Here is a 16,852-nt window from a genome sequence, read left to right on the forward strand (position 1 = left end):
TGTTGCATTTAGCACAAATCCCCATCGACTTCCAAGTGTAATAGGGAATGCTGCAACGCTGTTTTGCTGTGAAGCTCCAGAAATGTTTGGTTGACTTCAGAACTGTACCAAACTCTCCATGTTCATGACGGTAAATAAGATAATGACTGAATCTTCATTTGTGGTGAACTTACCCTTTAACAAATTAAGCAAAAAAAAAAAGCCACAGTAATTACAAAAACATATTGGTTTAGAGTTCACTGCATAAGTTGTAACTGCTATTTAATGATGACATCAATCATTGTGGTGACTAATCTGAGCGACAGATGCTGGGTTAACACTGGTTGATTTAAGAGACTGACCTGTTGCAACAGAGGATAAAAGACTGCAAACGGAGCTCCACCTATTGGTTGGTTGAATGAATACAAACAAAAGGATGGTTTCCTTCCACATGCTGTATTGTATTAACACTGGTGCAGTATGTTCTTGAGCCTGCGAGATCATCACTGAAACAAAAGGAACCACCGTGTTCTCCTTCCTCTCCTCCAACAGTTGCTCAAAAAAAAAAAAACCCCAAACACCTTACATAAAGCTCCAGTTGTGCAATTGTTTCCGCTACTGGGTGCAAGTGCGGTGCAGTTATATGAGACAACATGGAGAGTTTACGTTTCATTCCCATTATTTAAATGTCAAACTTGTTATCAGAAACTTAATTACACTTATAAGTAAGAGAAGATCCAGAGGTATACTTTTCCACTGATCAGGAGCACATGAAGGCAGAAGTCAATGATACCCTGGTATTTTCTGACCACGTTTTGTATCAAACCTTTTTGCCTTCCCTGTCAAAATCTGATTTACTTCTTATTGATGCTCTAAAAAAACGCTTTTGTTATTGATTTTCTTACATCCTTCTTGTTTTTGTCAAATGAATCATATTAAAAGGAAGCAGATTAATGTGGGAGTATGCAGCGTTTTGAAACAGCACCAGTGACTGGTTTCAGTTGGTTTTCTTTTGGGTCCCTTTGCAATGTAATGTGGGGTTTTGCTTTTGGATTTTAGTCTGCTGCTTTTATGCTATCTCTAGCGAAACACTGACTATTAAGTTTATAGTAGCCTCTGTAATACTGGGGCGAATTTTCCATCATAACCTCAATTTGCAATGTTGTGCTGAACTCTGCTCAAATGAGCAAGAACCATCAGTTGTTGACTCTTATGGTGAATCTTTTTTTTTTTTTTTTGCAACTGTACATGCTGTATTTATGCTGTAGGTGTCAAATTTAAATGTATTGTATATACTGTTGTTGTCGCCTGAGCTCATTTACTTCCTGTCAAAGGGTGGCACTGTAAACATTATTGGTATATAGAAATGCAAACCTATTTTAATACTGTAACTCCCGAAGACCTTCTGTTTTGTATGTACAGTATATATTAAAGCTACGCTGTAGTGCTGATACGTTTGGAATCAGAATCACTTGTTTCTTTTTTTTTTTTTTTTTTACACAGAGGATGATGTCCAAATCATGTGGCGGACAACTACAAAACCAAATCAGTGAATCAGTTTGAAAAGGTCATAATAATTATGATAAAATACAAAAGCATCACAATCATATTTACAGTATAGGCCTATAACTGGTACATTTTACAACATACATACCAAATAGCATTTGTTTTGCAGTTAATTTTGTGAGTGCTTGGTTAGGGCATTCAAATTTCTATCACATGCTAAAACGTACTACATATTTATGATAGGATTTTTAAAAATAGTATGATGTGGATCGAGGGCCTGAATTAACTGGAAGCTGATGTGACATCGAGCTGCTGGCCACAAGCAGAGATGAGGAGTAGGCTACAGTGGTTTTATAGACTCTCTACAAGCTTGCAGTCCTCACCACACTGACTCAAGTGACATCACTCAAGGCAGTTTAAAAGATTTCATACAGCTACTTCTAGAGTCACACAATGCTTCATACAACTTTTTAATACCTGCAGTAGAACTGTAGGGACCTGTAAACGGACTTTGATGTATACAATGTATGGAGATCCATTTATTCAGAGGCCTAGTTTGATTATAAAAAGAACTTGTAAGGTTAATTAAAAAAAAAAAAAAAAAACAGTTTTAAAGGGGCTGCTGAAAGCTAATGAATGGACATTGAGTTAAACTTTCAAAATACACCCCTTTATCCCAAAATGTTCACCTTGCCACTATTTGATGCTTTGGTGGTATTAAAAAAAAATGGGACAATATTGATTGAACCTAAAATGTGCGGAAGCTACACTGTAGTTTATAATACTCTGTAGACATTTAAAAAGACATTTAGAATATTGTAATACTGTGTGTATTCATACACACACACACACACACACACACACACACACACACACACACACACACACACACACACACACACACACACACATTTAATGTATGTCAATCTGGAAGAAGAAAGGCAGATTTGTTATATGTGCTGTTTGGAAAATGTATTTAATTGCCTTTCTACTGTCCATTCAATGAAGAGCATACAGAAAAACAAATATTGACTTTCTACAAGGTCTTTACCAAGATTAACTGTGGATTTATAAATAAAAAAAATCTTTTCAGAGCACAATTTATTTGAAATGTGTTAATTCAAATTTGTTGTTTTTCTGTTCCCAAATTTGGGGTATTGGGATGCAAAAGAAACATTTGAGACTGAGATCCAAATTTTAGGATCTTGCCTATTATTGGGGCGGCCCTGCTAGGCAATAAAACACGTTAAATACCGCAAATATCCAGACTGATAACTAAATGAAGAAATACTGCTGCCATAAAAAAAAAACACGTTATTAGTTCCTGTGGGGCGCATGAAGTGGATTTCTTCGGTCTTGTTTGTCGCTTCCGTCGGGTCGGGCTGTGAGTATGCGGAACTCCCTGCAGATGATGATGAAGAGGATGTTGTGAAGGCAGGTTGTAACTGACCGAGCCACCCGTTCATCGAGCAGAGAGGCGGACATACATCTCGCAACGTTTCCTATGCAGCGAAGCTGTCAGACGGGGAAGCGAGCCGTTCTAGACGTCGTGCTCGTCTAACGTTTCCAATGATAAACCGTAATATTAAAGAAAGAAGGCTGAATTCAGACAAACACCGCTTACCTTGCTCCCTCAGTGACCGAAGAAGGCACCCACCACCCAGGCCGTCATCAGCAGCTGGCTTCGCTGCGAACGTTAGCGGCTAATCGGCTAATGTATGCAGGTAAGGATGTTGTTACTCACCGCCTGTGCCATTTAAACCTCCCAACATCATGTATAACGTTTGTTTTGAACTGTTTTCTCATGTCGTCGCCGCCTGTTAAATGTGACAGGTTAGCATTTGTTATCCATATCGGCGAAGCTACTGTTAGCAGCTAACTAGGCAGCTAGCTAGCTAGCTAATCCATCAGTGACGTAGGAAACCATAAAGCTAGCAGAGTGGAGGTGAGATGATGCTTCTTTGAGGTGAACATGTAGGACAAGTCAAGGCCTGACAGCTTGTTAGAGATCTAAATAAAGGATGACCCAGCCACAAGAGACACGACTTGCTCTCTAAAGAGCTATCAGGAGGCATTGGCATCGCCTTATATTTGTTATAACGCTTCTATCCTATGGTAACCCCCCCCCATGTCATTAACTGTCACCCTAATCTCCACAGTTAGCTTGTTAGGTAGTAAAACTGCCGCTACACCTCGTCACTAACGTCAGCCCATATCGGATCTGCACTGTGTAAATGACACCCATTCCGTTTAAGTCGTGTGTCATTGTAAACCCACCGCTCCTCACGTCTGTAGCATCGTTTCGCAGTTGTATTGTTTTACACAATGTCAAACCAGCCTCCGACGAAAACACGACTGATGAGATAAGGCATTTGATTTAATAATAAGTGGATTGAACGACCGTGACATGGGGGTGAGTAACAGATAGATGGTATAGTGTAGAATGAATGACTCATATCATCCTGCTGCTAAATGTTTTATTATATATCGTTAAGGCGTGCTTTGATATCTGTACTTACCGTTTCGTTCAGTATACATCTTAATGTAATGTCAGGCAAAAATCAGGTCAAACACATGAGAAACCACTGTCTTAAAACAGAGCTGGGCAGTTTATCAATAATATGTCATGTCCAGACAACTTTATTAATCCCATCTTGGGCAGTTTGCTTGCCCTGCAGACATACTTAAGTAAAACATGCTGTAAGATGTCAGATGAGTAGTGATAAAATGATAATAAAATGATAAATAGAAATACAATATATAAGATATGTTGAGGAGCTCAGTGGAAAAAGGATGTATAATGAATAGAGAATGTTCATAAACAGTTTGATCATCAATTAATAAAGTACAAATAAGAAACCGTTAAAATCAATAGAGAAACATCTCCAGATGGCCCAGCCGTTAGTTTTACAGGCAGGTAAAATGCAAAGATGCCTTTAGAGTGAAAGAGAAAATTTACATTTAAGAATGAAAATACTACAGATTTGAAGAATGTTGTTCAGATTATTATTTGGGGTTGTGACAAATGTTTGTGAATGGAATACAAAATGTGTGTAACAGTCTATCGAAACCAGTACTAGTATCAATACTTATATGGTGATATTTCCGATTTGGTTGACCAATCCTAGCATTCATGAAGTGTTTTCGAGGAGATCATTTTTCACAATGCTATTTTAAGGCCATATCACCTAGCCCCAGTCTCAAAATAGAAGGAAAATGTAAGCAGCTATAGGTGCTAGGGGCTACCTTCATCTTTATGACTCAGGATAAAATCAGCTTCATTGATCTTGAAGTAAAATTCAATGTGGATTTTGAAGCCTAAGAAAAAACAGGCCAATAAAACAGCTTAATAGCTGGGTGTCAGGATCATGTATGGATGCAGATGGAGTCAAGGGATAATATGTGATTTATCCCTCAATAAAAACAAGGCATGCATGTCCTTTTTGTTTTCTAATACACATCGAGCTGAGCTGCCCGTTAGTCAAGAAAAAGTGGATGCTTGCCGTGCTCATACATACAGAATAGAACTATTAATACACAAGTGAAAAGTTAACCTATTGAATTAAATACATCATAACATATAGATATGCTTCCTGTTAATGGGAAAATATACATTTGTGTTAATTTGTATGTCAGCAGAGAATAGATCACTATAAGTACTTCTTTTTTGTGAAGTTTTTGACTAAAAATTAGGGTCATAGGCAGGCAAGGTCAAAACAAACCTGGCTTCTATTTGGACTGAAACGAAAATATAAGTAGAGAAGATGATTCAAGATGTTTATTGGCACTCTGTTAATACAAGTACTCGTGTAAAATTCTTTGATAGCACTGATATAACGTAGTATTGTATTTTTTATCAGTGGTGGCCTGGAGAGTTCAGGGCCGTCATTTTGTGCTCACTAGTTTCATTGATTGGGGACCAAAATAGTTCTTGTACCATTGGTTCAGTATTAAAAGATTGTAATCATAAAGTGAGATTGCAGTAATCAACACAGTCTTATCTACACTACAACCCTCTCTTGTGTGTGTCCATCACTGCTCACTGCTTTTCGTTGTGACTGGCAAGAAATGCTGTCCATGTTGGAGGCCTGTGAATCATATCTATCTCTCTGTGCTTATGTAACCAGTGAGTGCTGCCTGCAGACCACTCTGACCACATTCATCTGTTGTGTTAACCTACATCATTATCTTGCCTTTGAAGATCACACAATATTGTGGTGATCCTTTTTTTTTTAATCCTTTTTTTGTAGAGAGACAAAACAAGGTTCAATACTGAGCTCACTTACTACATATAATCAGTGAAGTGGCGTAGTGCTCCTGTTGTCATCTAAAAATAATGCTGTGGTTCTGTATCTTTGTGCTGGATGAGTCTGCCTCCAGCTCTGCTTTCAGCTCTGCTGCTTCATGAAATAGCCATTTTGGCTTTGCACCAGGAAGCGTTCATGTTGCCAGACCTGCACGTTGATTCATTGTCTTGATGGGGTTGTAAGATAAATTGGGTTAGATCTGTATTCTGCATAGGCTTAACCCGCACTGTTGGAATATATTTAGCTGTATGATTTATTTCCTTCTCTGTATAAGCCACTGCTGTGACTATGAGGAAGGTTTACATTGTCTCTGCTCTCTAAAATACAACATAGTGATTCATTAATTGTGCAAAAAAAGCTGGAAATCTACAAAAAACTAGCTTTGAAAAAAGAGTGTCTGTATCCTTACCAGTCTCTCGGAGCAGATATACTTATTAATGTAAAGTGACAGTTAACTTTGGTCTTTTTGTTCACCCACATGCAAAAGCAAGTCGGAGACCGTCAGAATTGCAGTGTTTTGGAATAATTTAACAAAATGTGATGGCTGTTGACATAAGCCGACTCAACAAGAGATGTGTCCAGTCTCAGCCCACTCTTTAGTGCTCTTTGAACCATGCCCTCCTATAGCATTGCACACATCAAATACTTGAGCACTGGAAAGATTCAGCCAATTTACTCATTCTTTATCTTAACCCTGTCAAATATGAACCATCTTCCCAAAGATGAAAAACATAATGTTAAAAGTGTTCTGTAACTAAAGTAATGTTTTCATACTAATATGTCAGTAATAATGGTGTTAAGTATTGTTAATTTCGGATCTGTTTGGTAGTTAAGTAAGATTTTGTCCAAGAAGCCCATCTGCGAATGGCTGCTCTGCTCACATTCTGAGCTATTAGACATAATTACACCCATAATGCATTACAAGCCTTCTGTGATAAAGTCAGCCATAACATTCACTGGATACAGTTGCATCACACGCAAGGACATTTAATCACATGCATCCTGTCTGACTTGTTTGTGTACCTGCCTGGTCTGTTCTTGCCTGACAAGAAGCATGAAATTCACTTGTGAAATGTCAACATTAATTTGTAGTTGACATTCATTAATATCTAATGATGCATTTCACACGTTAATGAGAAGATATTGATTGTTATGTTTTTAGTATTTATATAGTCGTTTTGTATCAGTGTATATATAGAAAATAACAGGGCCTTCCTGTTTTGAAAACACGGTTTGAAATTTGTATTTCTATCAAAGTAATTAGAACAAAAAAAGGTAGTTTGATGACTTCATGAAGTAGCATGGGATCATGAGAGTTGTTGTCTTCATTGTTAAATGGCCACTATTACTGATAGAAATTTATGTGACATGACAGATATGTTCGTAGATGATTTAATATATTTATTTACTTTAGGTTTGGTTACATTCACCCTCTTCCCTGTATAAAGTGCAGATTTCTCTTGAACATTACTGGAAACATGTAGGATAATGTTATACACAGCAAGTTCTTTTTGTTTTTTTGACGTTTTGATGCAGTTTTATATGAGAGAGATATATTAATAAGTCAGTAACACACACAACTTTAAGACCAAAAACCCATGAAGACCATGAAAGCTGTTGGCTGCTTCAAGATACACTGCCTCTGTGTGCAGTGGACATTGACAATGTTGTGGAACTTTACAACTTAGTAAATCTTGTACAAAACTATGAATACCATTGTTAACAATGATTTATTTAAGTTTATGTCAGTATAATTCTGAACTCATCAATCTTTCTTGTATTGGGCTGTAGCTTTAGCTAATTAAATAACTATACAAATAAGTAAATAGAGCTTAGAGCTTTAAGCCACTGCAGACCTCTTTCTGATATTAAGAGTTAATTATCTGTTTTTTTACTCAGCCTGTATTTTGCTTGTAAGTGACAGAGGTCTAATAATTGTAAACCAGTGCCTCATCGAGTCCTTTTCCCTTAGGTGACTCTCAAATTTCTTAACTGGAATAAATCAATGAGATGTACTATATATGAGCCATAATGGCCTTTAAGAGACAGTGAAAAAATGCTCTGGTGTTTGTGTTTCAGGGTGGAGTTTCTGCATGTGCCATTTGTTGCTGTAAGAGTAAAGGCTGTTTGCTGTGTTAAAAGTCGATCCCATCACTGAACATTGTCCTCCTCACTTCATCCTAATGTATGATATTATATTATATATTACGGTATAATGTATGAACTGTTACTTAATTAAATTCAGCAGTCTAAAGCATCAGAATTTAGGAGTTTTTTCTCGTCCATCAAAATGAAACGGTTCCTTTATAGAGCCGCCATTTTGTGAAAATGTTTCACAATCATGCTGAGGAGAAATCTGCTGTGGAGGAGACACAGATACCAAATTCTGCTCTGACTGAAGTCTTCACTGCAGCCACAAGCTGTTCATTATGCTCTTTCCCTGCTTTTTATGAACTGTATCGCTGTAGATGTAAAACACAGTGGTTAATCACAGTAGCTAACTAGAATACTGAGTAATTTACATCCACCTCTAAATGAGATTCTGACCTCTGACATCCTTTGTGGGGGAGAGGCAATTCCATTGGCTATAAGTATGGTATCACATAATTGCTGCAAGGAGAAACACATGAAACACCTGCAAATGTGAAAACATCAACTGTTGTTGCAAATAGTTTGTGACAAAAGTGTCAAGAATTGAGCTTAGCATAATCCCTACCCTCTCCTGGTGTATTTGATTGTTGTTTAAATGGTGTGTCTCATGCATTCTCATCTTACCTTTACCAGAACACTGCTTCTATGAGGTGATAAAGCAGCAGTATTGTTGTTGCAGCTCTGTGTGACTCAAGCAAGGCCTGCTGAATTGCGATAAGCTGCCGAAATATTGTTCTTAATGCTGTAATGTTGTCAGGTTTTGGCTGTTTATGTAAGATTTTTTTAGCCTGCTGTGTCCATAGTTTGAGGATTCCAGCACGTTGAGAAGGTGCTTGACTGGAGCTGTAAGTGGCTCCATGTGGGGGATAGCCATATGTAGAGGTTGCTGGTTGCGTTTTCTGCACTTACCTGTAAATCACAGGGCTGGAGGGGGCATAGTACAAGCTGTGAAGGGTGCTTATTCCGCCACGGCTCCTAAGCTGCTTAGTATATCAGCAAGCCTCTCCTGAAAAGTCCTTATCCTCCAACAAAAACAACCAGCTGACATATCCGTCATAACAGAAAAATCAACGCCAAAACACTTACTTTGCTTTTATCGCCTGTGTATTATTAAGAATCAAATGTATACACAGTTTTACACTGGAGATGAAGAAGCAAGCTTGTCATGTCTGACATCTTATGCAATCGAGTAAACTGTCGATGTGACATTGCAGGTGACAATTCTGTTTGATAGCAAGAAAACATCTGAGCCGGATTTTTTTCACAAATACTGGAATGTCAGACAAAAAGGGACAATGCTGAGTTTTAATGTGAAAATGAGTTTCTTCATTGGCAGTAGCCTCAATAAAACGTAACGCAATGCAACTATATTTTTTATCTGTGATAAACCTGCTTCTTTAAATGGATTATCTGCTTGAAAAACACAGCATTGTTCTCTGTCTACTCATATTTTCTTAAGTGAAAACTATCCTTTGGATTTCATTCCTGTCCTAACTTACCTGTATGTGACACACCACCTGTCATGTGGTTTTGAAAGGCTCCTTATGACAAGTGGTTAATACTGAATTAATAGATGAGATACATACATGGAAAGTGGAGACTACTGCAAACATGAGCAGACTGCACAACTTCTTTGTAGTCCTTGATATTTAAAAAAGGTCAGACTATAAATCATGATTATTTGACACATATTTAATTTTGCAACTCTGAAAAAATGTTGGTATTGTGCAGTGTCAGTGACCTAGATTTTTCCTTAATGCTCCGTCATAGTTATAAATGAGTTCAAGCTCCAGCATTTATTTAATTGTGCCTAAAGGAAAACATGACATAAACTACTTTTTTCCTGTCTTTTTCGTGTGATTACAGGTTTTATTCATTCATTCAAGCCATCACAATGATAATCAAGGAGCTCTGTTTCAACTTCACACCTGAACTTTCCCAGTTGTGATGAAAGGACAGCACTGACTCAAGAGGGAACATAAATCCTGGATGCCGTGACATACAGGACGTGGCCAATCCAAGATGGAGAAAAAGAAACCGTGCCCTCGCCTTCTCGACTACCTGGTGGTGGTCGGAGCAAGGTGAGAACTTAATCTGACTTTAAGAAGTAGAAGGAATAGCTCAATCAACATAGTAATTAGGGTGGCTGTAAATATTGCTTTGAAAACCAAATTGTATTGATGCTACTTGAGGAAGGCAATCAAGCATCTGTAGGACATGCTGGAAGAAGTCTTACCCATGACCCATCACAGTAAATCGGACTTGGCTGACCCATTAAGGCTTGGGCACAGGACCTCCGGGGGTGTTCCCCAGGGTTTGACTCCAGATCCTTTGAGTCCTGTGGGTTGTGAGATGTGTCTACATCCCTGCCCACATGATGTAGCATTCATAATGAAGCATAGAAGCACATTGTTTCAAGCTCAGCAGCTACAGGGGAAAGGATGATTCACATGAACACAGTGAAAGTAGAACCATCCAGTCTGCCACTGCTTTTTAGCTAGTCAGTATCTCTACTGGAGCATTTAGGAATGTAATGTCATGCTTTAGGGCAGTTTCAGAGTTGTGGGCTGTTATTATTGTTTCCTCTACTTGACCCGATTATGTGAATGGTTCCTGGATTCTTGTCTAAACAAAGTGTAGATACAGATTTGCTTCTGTAACCTTCAGGATGGGTCAGGGCTTGGTTAGTCATTGTGATGCACAAGGCCATTTCAAATTAAATTAAACAGTTTATTCAGATCCATCAGATATGAATTGTAAAATGCACAAAGCTGTTAAATCACATAGAACTAATGATGTGTTCAGCTCTACAGGCTACATTGCTGCTTTTTAAACTAAACAAATATTTTTCTGCCTCCCCTCCAGGCAACCAAGTAGTGACAGTGTGGCCCAGACACCTCAGCTTCTCCGCCGCTACCCACTGGAGGACCACCATGACTTCCCTCTCCCACCAGATGTGGTGTTTTTCTGCCAACCAGAAGGCTGCCTGAGTATACGCCAGCGCAGGGTTAGCCTTCGTGACGACTCCTCATTTGTTTTCACGCTGACCGACAAGGACTCAGGAATCACCCGCTATGGAATCTGCGTCAACTTCTACCGCTCCTTTCAGCGAGGACATCACCGTCCTCGAGGGGACAAGAGCAGCCACACAGAGACAGCAGCACAGGCGGAGAACACTAGTGAAGGGTCTGATGGCAGCGGTGGAGGCCCACCCTCAGTGTTATCTCCACCTAAAAAAGTCGAGTCAGCACCTCCACTGGCCTCTGGGGAAGAGAGCGGCAAACCAGGTGCCGACCAAAATGCCGGAAAGTCCCCACAGCACAGACGAAGCGCTGCTAAGATGGCAGCCAGGAACCGCAACAGCACGCTGACCTCCCTGTGCATACTCAGCCACTATCCCTTCTTCTCCACCTTTAGGGAATGCTTATATATTCTCAAGAGGCTGGTGGATTGCTGCAGCCAGAGGCTAACTCAACGAGCTGGGCTCCCTCGTGCTACTCAGAGGTGAGGCCTAAGATTGCTTTATGAATTATACATGGAACTCTTTGCTGTCTTTCTTAGAAAACTACCATTTCACCCTGGTGCACATTAAAATATATGTACTATTTAAGAGGACCCACACACGGCTAATCTGATTGATGCTATGAGAAGTTGCTGAGCACATCTGTGCTTTTCAGATGATGAACACTCATCGCTTTTTACACTCCATGTCCATTTTATCTGGTGACGGCCTTTGGCCGAATGTCAACTTTGATCAGGAGAGCTCATTATCTAACAGATAGATTGCCCCGATATTTGCCGAATTACCAAGGGCTTAAAACCTTCGATTTAATCAACCCACAACATTTACTTTCACAGCATCCATTTTTAGCTGTCGACTTGATCAGCACATCTTTCATTCCTTGCAAAATGTGTGTATTGTTGAACATAATTAACTTTACAGCCTCTAGGAGGTAAGTTTCGGTAAAAGCAGTTGACCCACATTAGATCTGTACATTCACAACTATACATTCTGTAAAAAGAATGGCTAGCATTGCTTAAAAATCAAAGATGATTAAACAGTTTGTAGTTTATAACCTGTCTTCATCATCTTTAAGCTGTAGAATAGCATCAGTGGGTTATTGTTGATGTGTCATTACATGCAAATAAAGTTATTATTATAATTCAGCTTCACTTTTTCAGAGTTAAAAAGTTACCAGAATAGCAAAAATGTCTTGCTTATATTCTTCTTACTCACGTTTTCTGCAATGCCCACTGCTTTCTTTATCTCCCATCTGCTTCTCTCATTGTCCGCCTGTTCTGTGTATGCTTGTGTTACAGAATTAACACAAGAGCCTTTGTCAGTGGCCCTCATGCAGTTTAGCAGGCCATCTGCAGACTGTGTCATGTTTTCACAGCACACTTTATGCTATCACACGCCACCTTGATGATAAATAATAGCAACCAAAATATCCACAGTGCACTTAAAGGGTTTTGTTTTTAATGATTTATAATGCAGCAAGTGTTACTTCCTCCAGTGTTATAGGTACATCTGAAGTACAAAGATGGGATTTTAAGAACAAAATTGAATCATAGATATTAAAAATGGTAATTTTATTTCTTCAACATGTAACCGATAATGTTGATACCTCAGATGTTTGAATCCCTGAACCAGGAAATTAAATGTGCTTGGTGTAACCACTGTATGCAATATGAAGACGTGGCATTTAAGACAGTATTTTGATTGTAAGAGCTGCAATGATTCATAGATATGTTGTCAACTTTATCTTTAATTGCCAACTAGCTTCATAACAAATTAATCTGTTTGAGTTTCTGTTTTTCTTAAAGGGTCCAAATTCTCAGATTCATGGGTCATTATGTTTCTCTACTCCTTAATGACTACAATTAATAGGGAATAGTGAATATCTCTTGGGTTGTGGACAAAACAAAGACAGTTGATGGGGAGCGTGCCTATGTTTCCACAGCCCTATGTTTCCACAGCCCTATGTTTCCACAGCCCTATGTTTTCACAGCCCTATGTTTCCACAGCCCTATGTTTTCACAGCCCTATGTTTCCACAGCCCTATGTTTTCACAGCCCTATGTTTTCACAGCCCTATGTTCCCACGCCTTCTTTTTCATAAATGTCCTAGAAATGTGGGAACATAGGGCTGTGGAAACATAGGGCTGTGGGAATATAGGGCTGTGGGAACATAGGGCCTAATTTTAAGAAAACTATTAGAAATGTGGCAACACAAGGCTGTTGGAACATAGGGCTGACCCCAGTTGGTGAGCCGTCTTGGGCTCTGGGCAACACTGACTGACATTTTTCACCATACTTTTTTTTTATACATTAGGTAGACTAAACAGCTTTTTGACTAATTTAAAGATAATTCTTAGTAGGCCCCATTACTGTATGTAGATTTTTCTTAATGATAAATCAGGCATGATAATTTATTCAAGCTGCAGAAAATACGCACAGATGTAGACTATATTCTCTTTTTGATATTGTGTTGTGATGTAGCTGTATTTGCCAAGCTCTTCTGGCTATGCTGTTGCCATGGGTGACACAGTAGATTGCAATTTTGGAGTGACAAATTGTAAATTAGGCTGTCACCTCACACTGGCTTGGTCCCAGTGTTTGGTGATTGTTGGTCACCAAAGGTGCACATTTTCTCCACAATCATCTATTTATAGATGTAAAACCAGTGCAGCTTTCCCGCTCATCATCACCATTTGAAGGGATTGCAGGGATGTCTGTTGCACAGCTAATCTTTTACATTAATATTTTTTTCCTCTGGGAAAAAGCTGCAGCAGATCCACATATCAGTATCAGTATAGAACTGTGTTTTTTCTGACAACCTCAAAAAAGGCCATTCATGCCACAGGCTCAACTGACCTGAGATTCTTTCATTCCTGCCATGGTTGTTGGAAATGTGGTGTGGCAATGATGACAGAGAAGGAGGAAAGCCATTGCATAATGGCTGTGAGCGCTGTGTGCTATGGCGGCTCTGACAGATTGAGGTCTCTGGCTGCCTTTGGGTAGCAGCTGCAGTTGGTGGGAGGGCTTCAAAGGACTAATGATTTATCTCCCTCCTTGCTAGACACACAGTGATTATACACTCTAGAAAGGGTTTAATGGCACCACGTGTGTGTTGAGTGGAGGGTTTTCACATCAATATTTTGTTGATTGCTTGAGAGCCTCTCCTGTATTTCCAATCTCATTTGCTCATTATATTAGTGATTTCACTGGTTGTTTTCTGAGGCGTTGTGGTGGCTGTTTGCAGTACTAAAAATAATTGAATCAGCTTTTAACTTTAAGATTACTGTTTACTGAAATCAATAGGTGTTATTTTTAAGCTTAGCATTTACATGTCAGTTAAAGATTTTTAATTATGGCAGTGCTAAGAATCACTGTATTAGATGTCAGATGCAATTTTCAGCTTGGCACCAGAGAGACAATCTGTTCCACCAGTGGTTTGCAATTTACGAGTTGCTTTAACATTGAGATTCATGTCAGATTGTGTACTATTAGTGTGGGTTCTTAAAGTTTTGATTTGTTTTTTGAGGGGAGACGACAGGTATTGTAAGACCAAATTATGTAATTTAATTCTGTGTTATATGCCTAAAGCCAAGTCAACCACCACCCAGATTCCAAAAAGTAAGAATGCTGTGTAAAACATAAGTAAAAACAGAATGCAATCATTTCCGAACTGTGTTTACTGCAACAGCTCTACTACATACTACTAAGTGTTCCTGAGCCCATGTAATATGTCCTGCCAAGTTGAAATTTTATTACCCCGTGTTTTGGACTGGTGGTTGGGGGAATCTGACATTTAAAGGCATCGTACTATCAGACAACATTTTGCTTGAGGTACACTGAGTTATTGTGATGTGATGTTGCTGTCACTGTCACTTCTTTAGTTTGCATTTTAGAGATATGTGAAAACCGGCAGACTTGTTTATTTCTGTTGTAATTTTCAGCTGGAACTGTAAAATTTAATGATATATAGTAAAACACAGTGATTTGACTTTTTTACTGTGCTTATTTGGCATACTGTGTTTCTTTGCTAGTGTTTTTGATAGCTATCCAAAATCGGCAACATCTTGGACTAATTGCTAGTTTTTTGTTGTAGTCTGTGGACCACCAGGTAAATTAGGTCTCTAAGTGACATTAGTGAAAATGAGATGTATATACTTTGAAATAACATCAGAACTAATGAAATTGTATGTAAGTTAGTGTGTGATGCAGGGGTTTTCTACCTGAAAGTAATTTTGAACAAACATTGTGATTGGTTCTATTGTACACTATTTGAAGTATTAAGAGACCTTACATATTGTCATTTTCACAATGTTTTTATACATTTATTTATTTTTACATGTTATAGATAAATAAAAAATATAAATAATAAAGGAATTTAATGGAGACACAGTCCGTTCTGAATATATCTCGATTTATGTTCTTTCTAGGGACACCATGTGGCGCGTGTTCACGGGGGCACTGTCAGTGGACGAGAAAGGCAGCCAGCTGCTGGCAGACCTGCGGGAGATTGAGTCCTGGGTGTACCGGCTGCTGCGTTCACCAGTACCACTGGCGGGACAGAGACGTGTGGATGTGGAAGTCCTGCCCCATGAACTCAAACGCTCACTCACCTTTGCCCTGCCTGACAACTCTCGCTTCTCCATGGTCGACTTCCCCCTGCACCTGCCCTTAGAGCTACTCGGTGTAGATGCATGTCTTCAGGTCCTTAGCTGTATCCTGCTAGAACACAAGGTAATGATGGGTACACAGCGGTAAATTCAGGATAGAAACTGTGTCTTATCAGTGATCGCTTGAGACTTTGTCTTTGTTTCCTTTGTATTTTTAAAGACAGGAATGAGTTCTGTGGTTGTCTCTAGCTGTATTTTAGTAAAGGTCCAGTTGTTTCAAGGCGAACTAACAAGCAAAGCTATAACTAATGTGTTGTTATTGGTCAGAGCTTTGTTCTCGAGTGCAGCTCTATGTCCGCTCCTGGACTGAGAAATGTCCTGAGTGACCTTCATCAGACATTTTCTTTTAAAGATGTAGACTCACTGCAGCCATTTTACTGCAATGTGGGCAAAGTATGATGGGTAAAAGGGATGTTGTAAACACCATGTGACTAAAAGGAAAGACTCCTCAACTCTGTCTCTCCTATCATTAACACTTGAAGCATTAGTAGGGATGTAATAGAAATCCTTGTTTGGCTGCTGCTGGTGTAGTGTTCTGTTGTTGCTCTTGGTTTACAGTGACATTGATAGACTGGCTCATTTGCAGCCATTGCATAGCAAACCTCAGATTCACATGTTCATTAACACTGCTGAAAGGCCGTACTGCTGGGTAAATATTGGATAGGTTTTCTGCTTTTCTGTCAGTCAATGTCTCTCAAATATTGAATTTATCTGAGCCAACTACTTAAATAAATGTCCTCCTACCTAAATTCAGTATGGAATGCAGATTGATTGAAAAATATTTCTGAATGGTCTGTCCAAGTGTAATCATTAGTTAGCTTTAGTGTGATTTGCAGCCTCACCACCAACCGCCTCCTCCTGGTTAGCCTCCGCAAATAATTTCTCAGCCAGTATGAAACACTGCTGTCTTGCATTCATCCATATTGGCTTTTTGAAGATGTATTCATTACATCATTGAATTCAGTCAGGTTGAACTAAGTGCTGTCTGAAAGCTTTCTGAGTGACTTCCTTTCAAGGACTTTTTGCTGCCAAATGAATTTTTCATAACGGTTCAGTTTTTAATATTGCGAATATGACTCAAAGGCAAAATTTGAACCTTGAAACATTTATGTTGCTCACAAAAGGAGGAAATATGGACTGAGTGATCAAATAATAGTGTGATAGTTTACTTAGTTGTTCTGGTGCTCTAAGTGACCATCTGTTTGTCTATTTCATTATGAT

The 16,852-nt window shown here is 39.0% G+C and overlaps 1 protein-coding gene across 23 annotated transcripts in view; it reads left to right on the forward strand.

The window, feature by feature from the left end:
* The first annotated feature begins 2,728 nt into the window (after positions 1-2,728).
* madd (MAP-kinase activating death domain) overlaps positions 2,729-16,852 on the forward strand; it is a 56,149-nt gene continuing 42,025 nt past the window's right edge. For 8 of the 23 annotated variants that reach the window (XM_037095849.1, XM_037095861.1, XM_037095857.1 and 5 more), the window contains exons 1-4: positions 2,731-3,209; positions 9,810-10,024; positions 10,809-11,447; positions 15,392-15,695. In XM_037095849.1, coding sequence (XP_036951744.1) covers positions 9,966-10,024; positions 10,809-11,447; positions 15,392-15,695 — 1,002 coding nt within the window. In that variant the 5' untranslated portion in view covers positions 2,731-3,209; positions 9,810-9,965. Of the gene's footprint in view, positions 3,210-9,809; positions 10,025-10,808; positions 11,448-15,391; positions 15,696-16,852 lie in introns of all 23 variants that reach the window. The other 15 variants (XM_037095856.1, XM_037095865.1, XM_037095850.1 and 12 more) reach the window with 4 other exon arrangements.

This window comes from Acanthopagrus latus, chromosome 4 (assembly GCF_904848185.1).
Source record: "Acanthopagrus latus isolate v.2019 chromosome 4, fAcaLat1.1, whole genome shotgun sequence".
NCBI lineage: Eukaryota > Metazoa > Chordata > Actinopteri > Spariformes > Sparidae > Acanthopagrus > Acanthopagrus latus.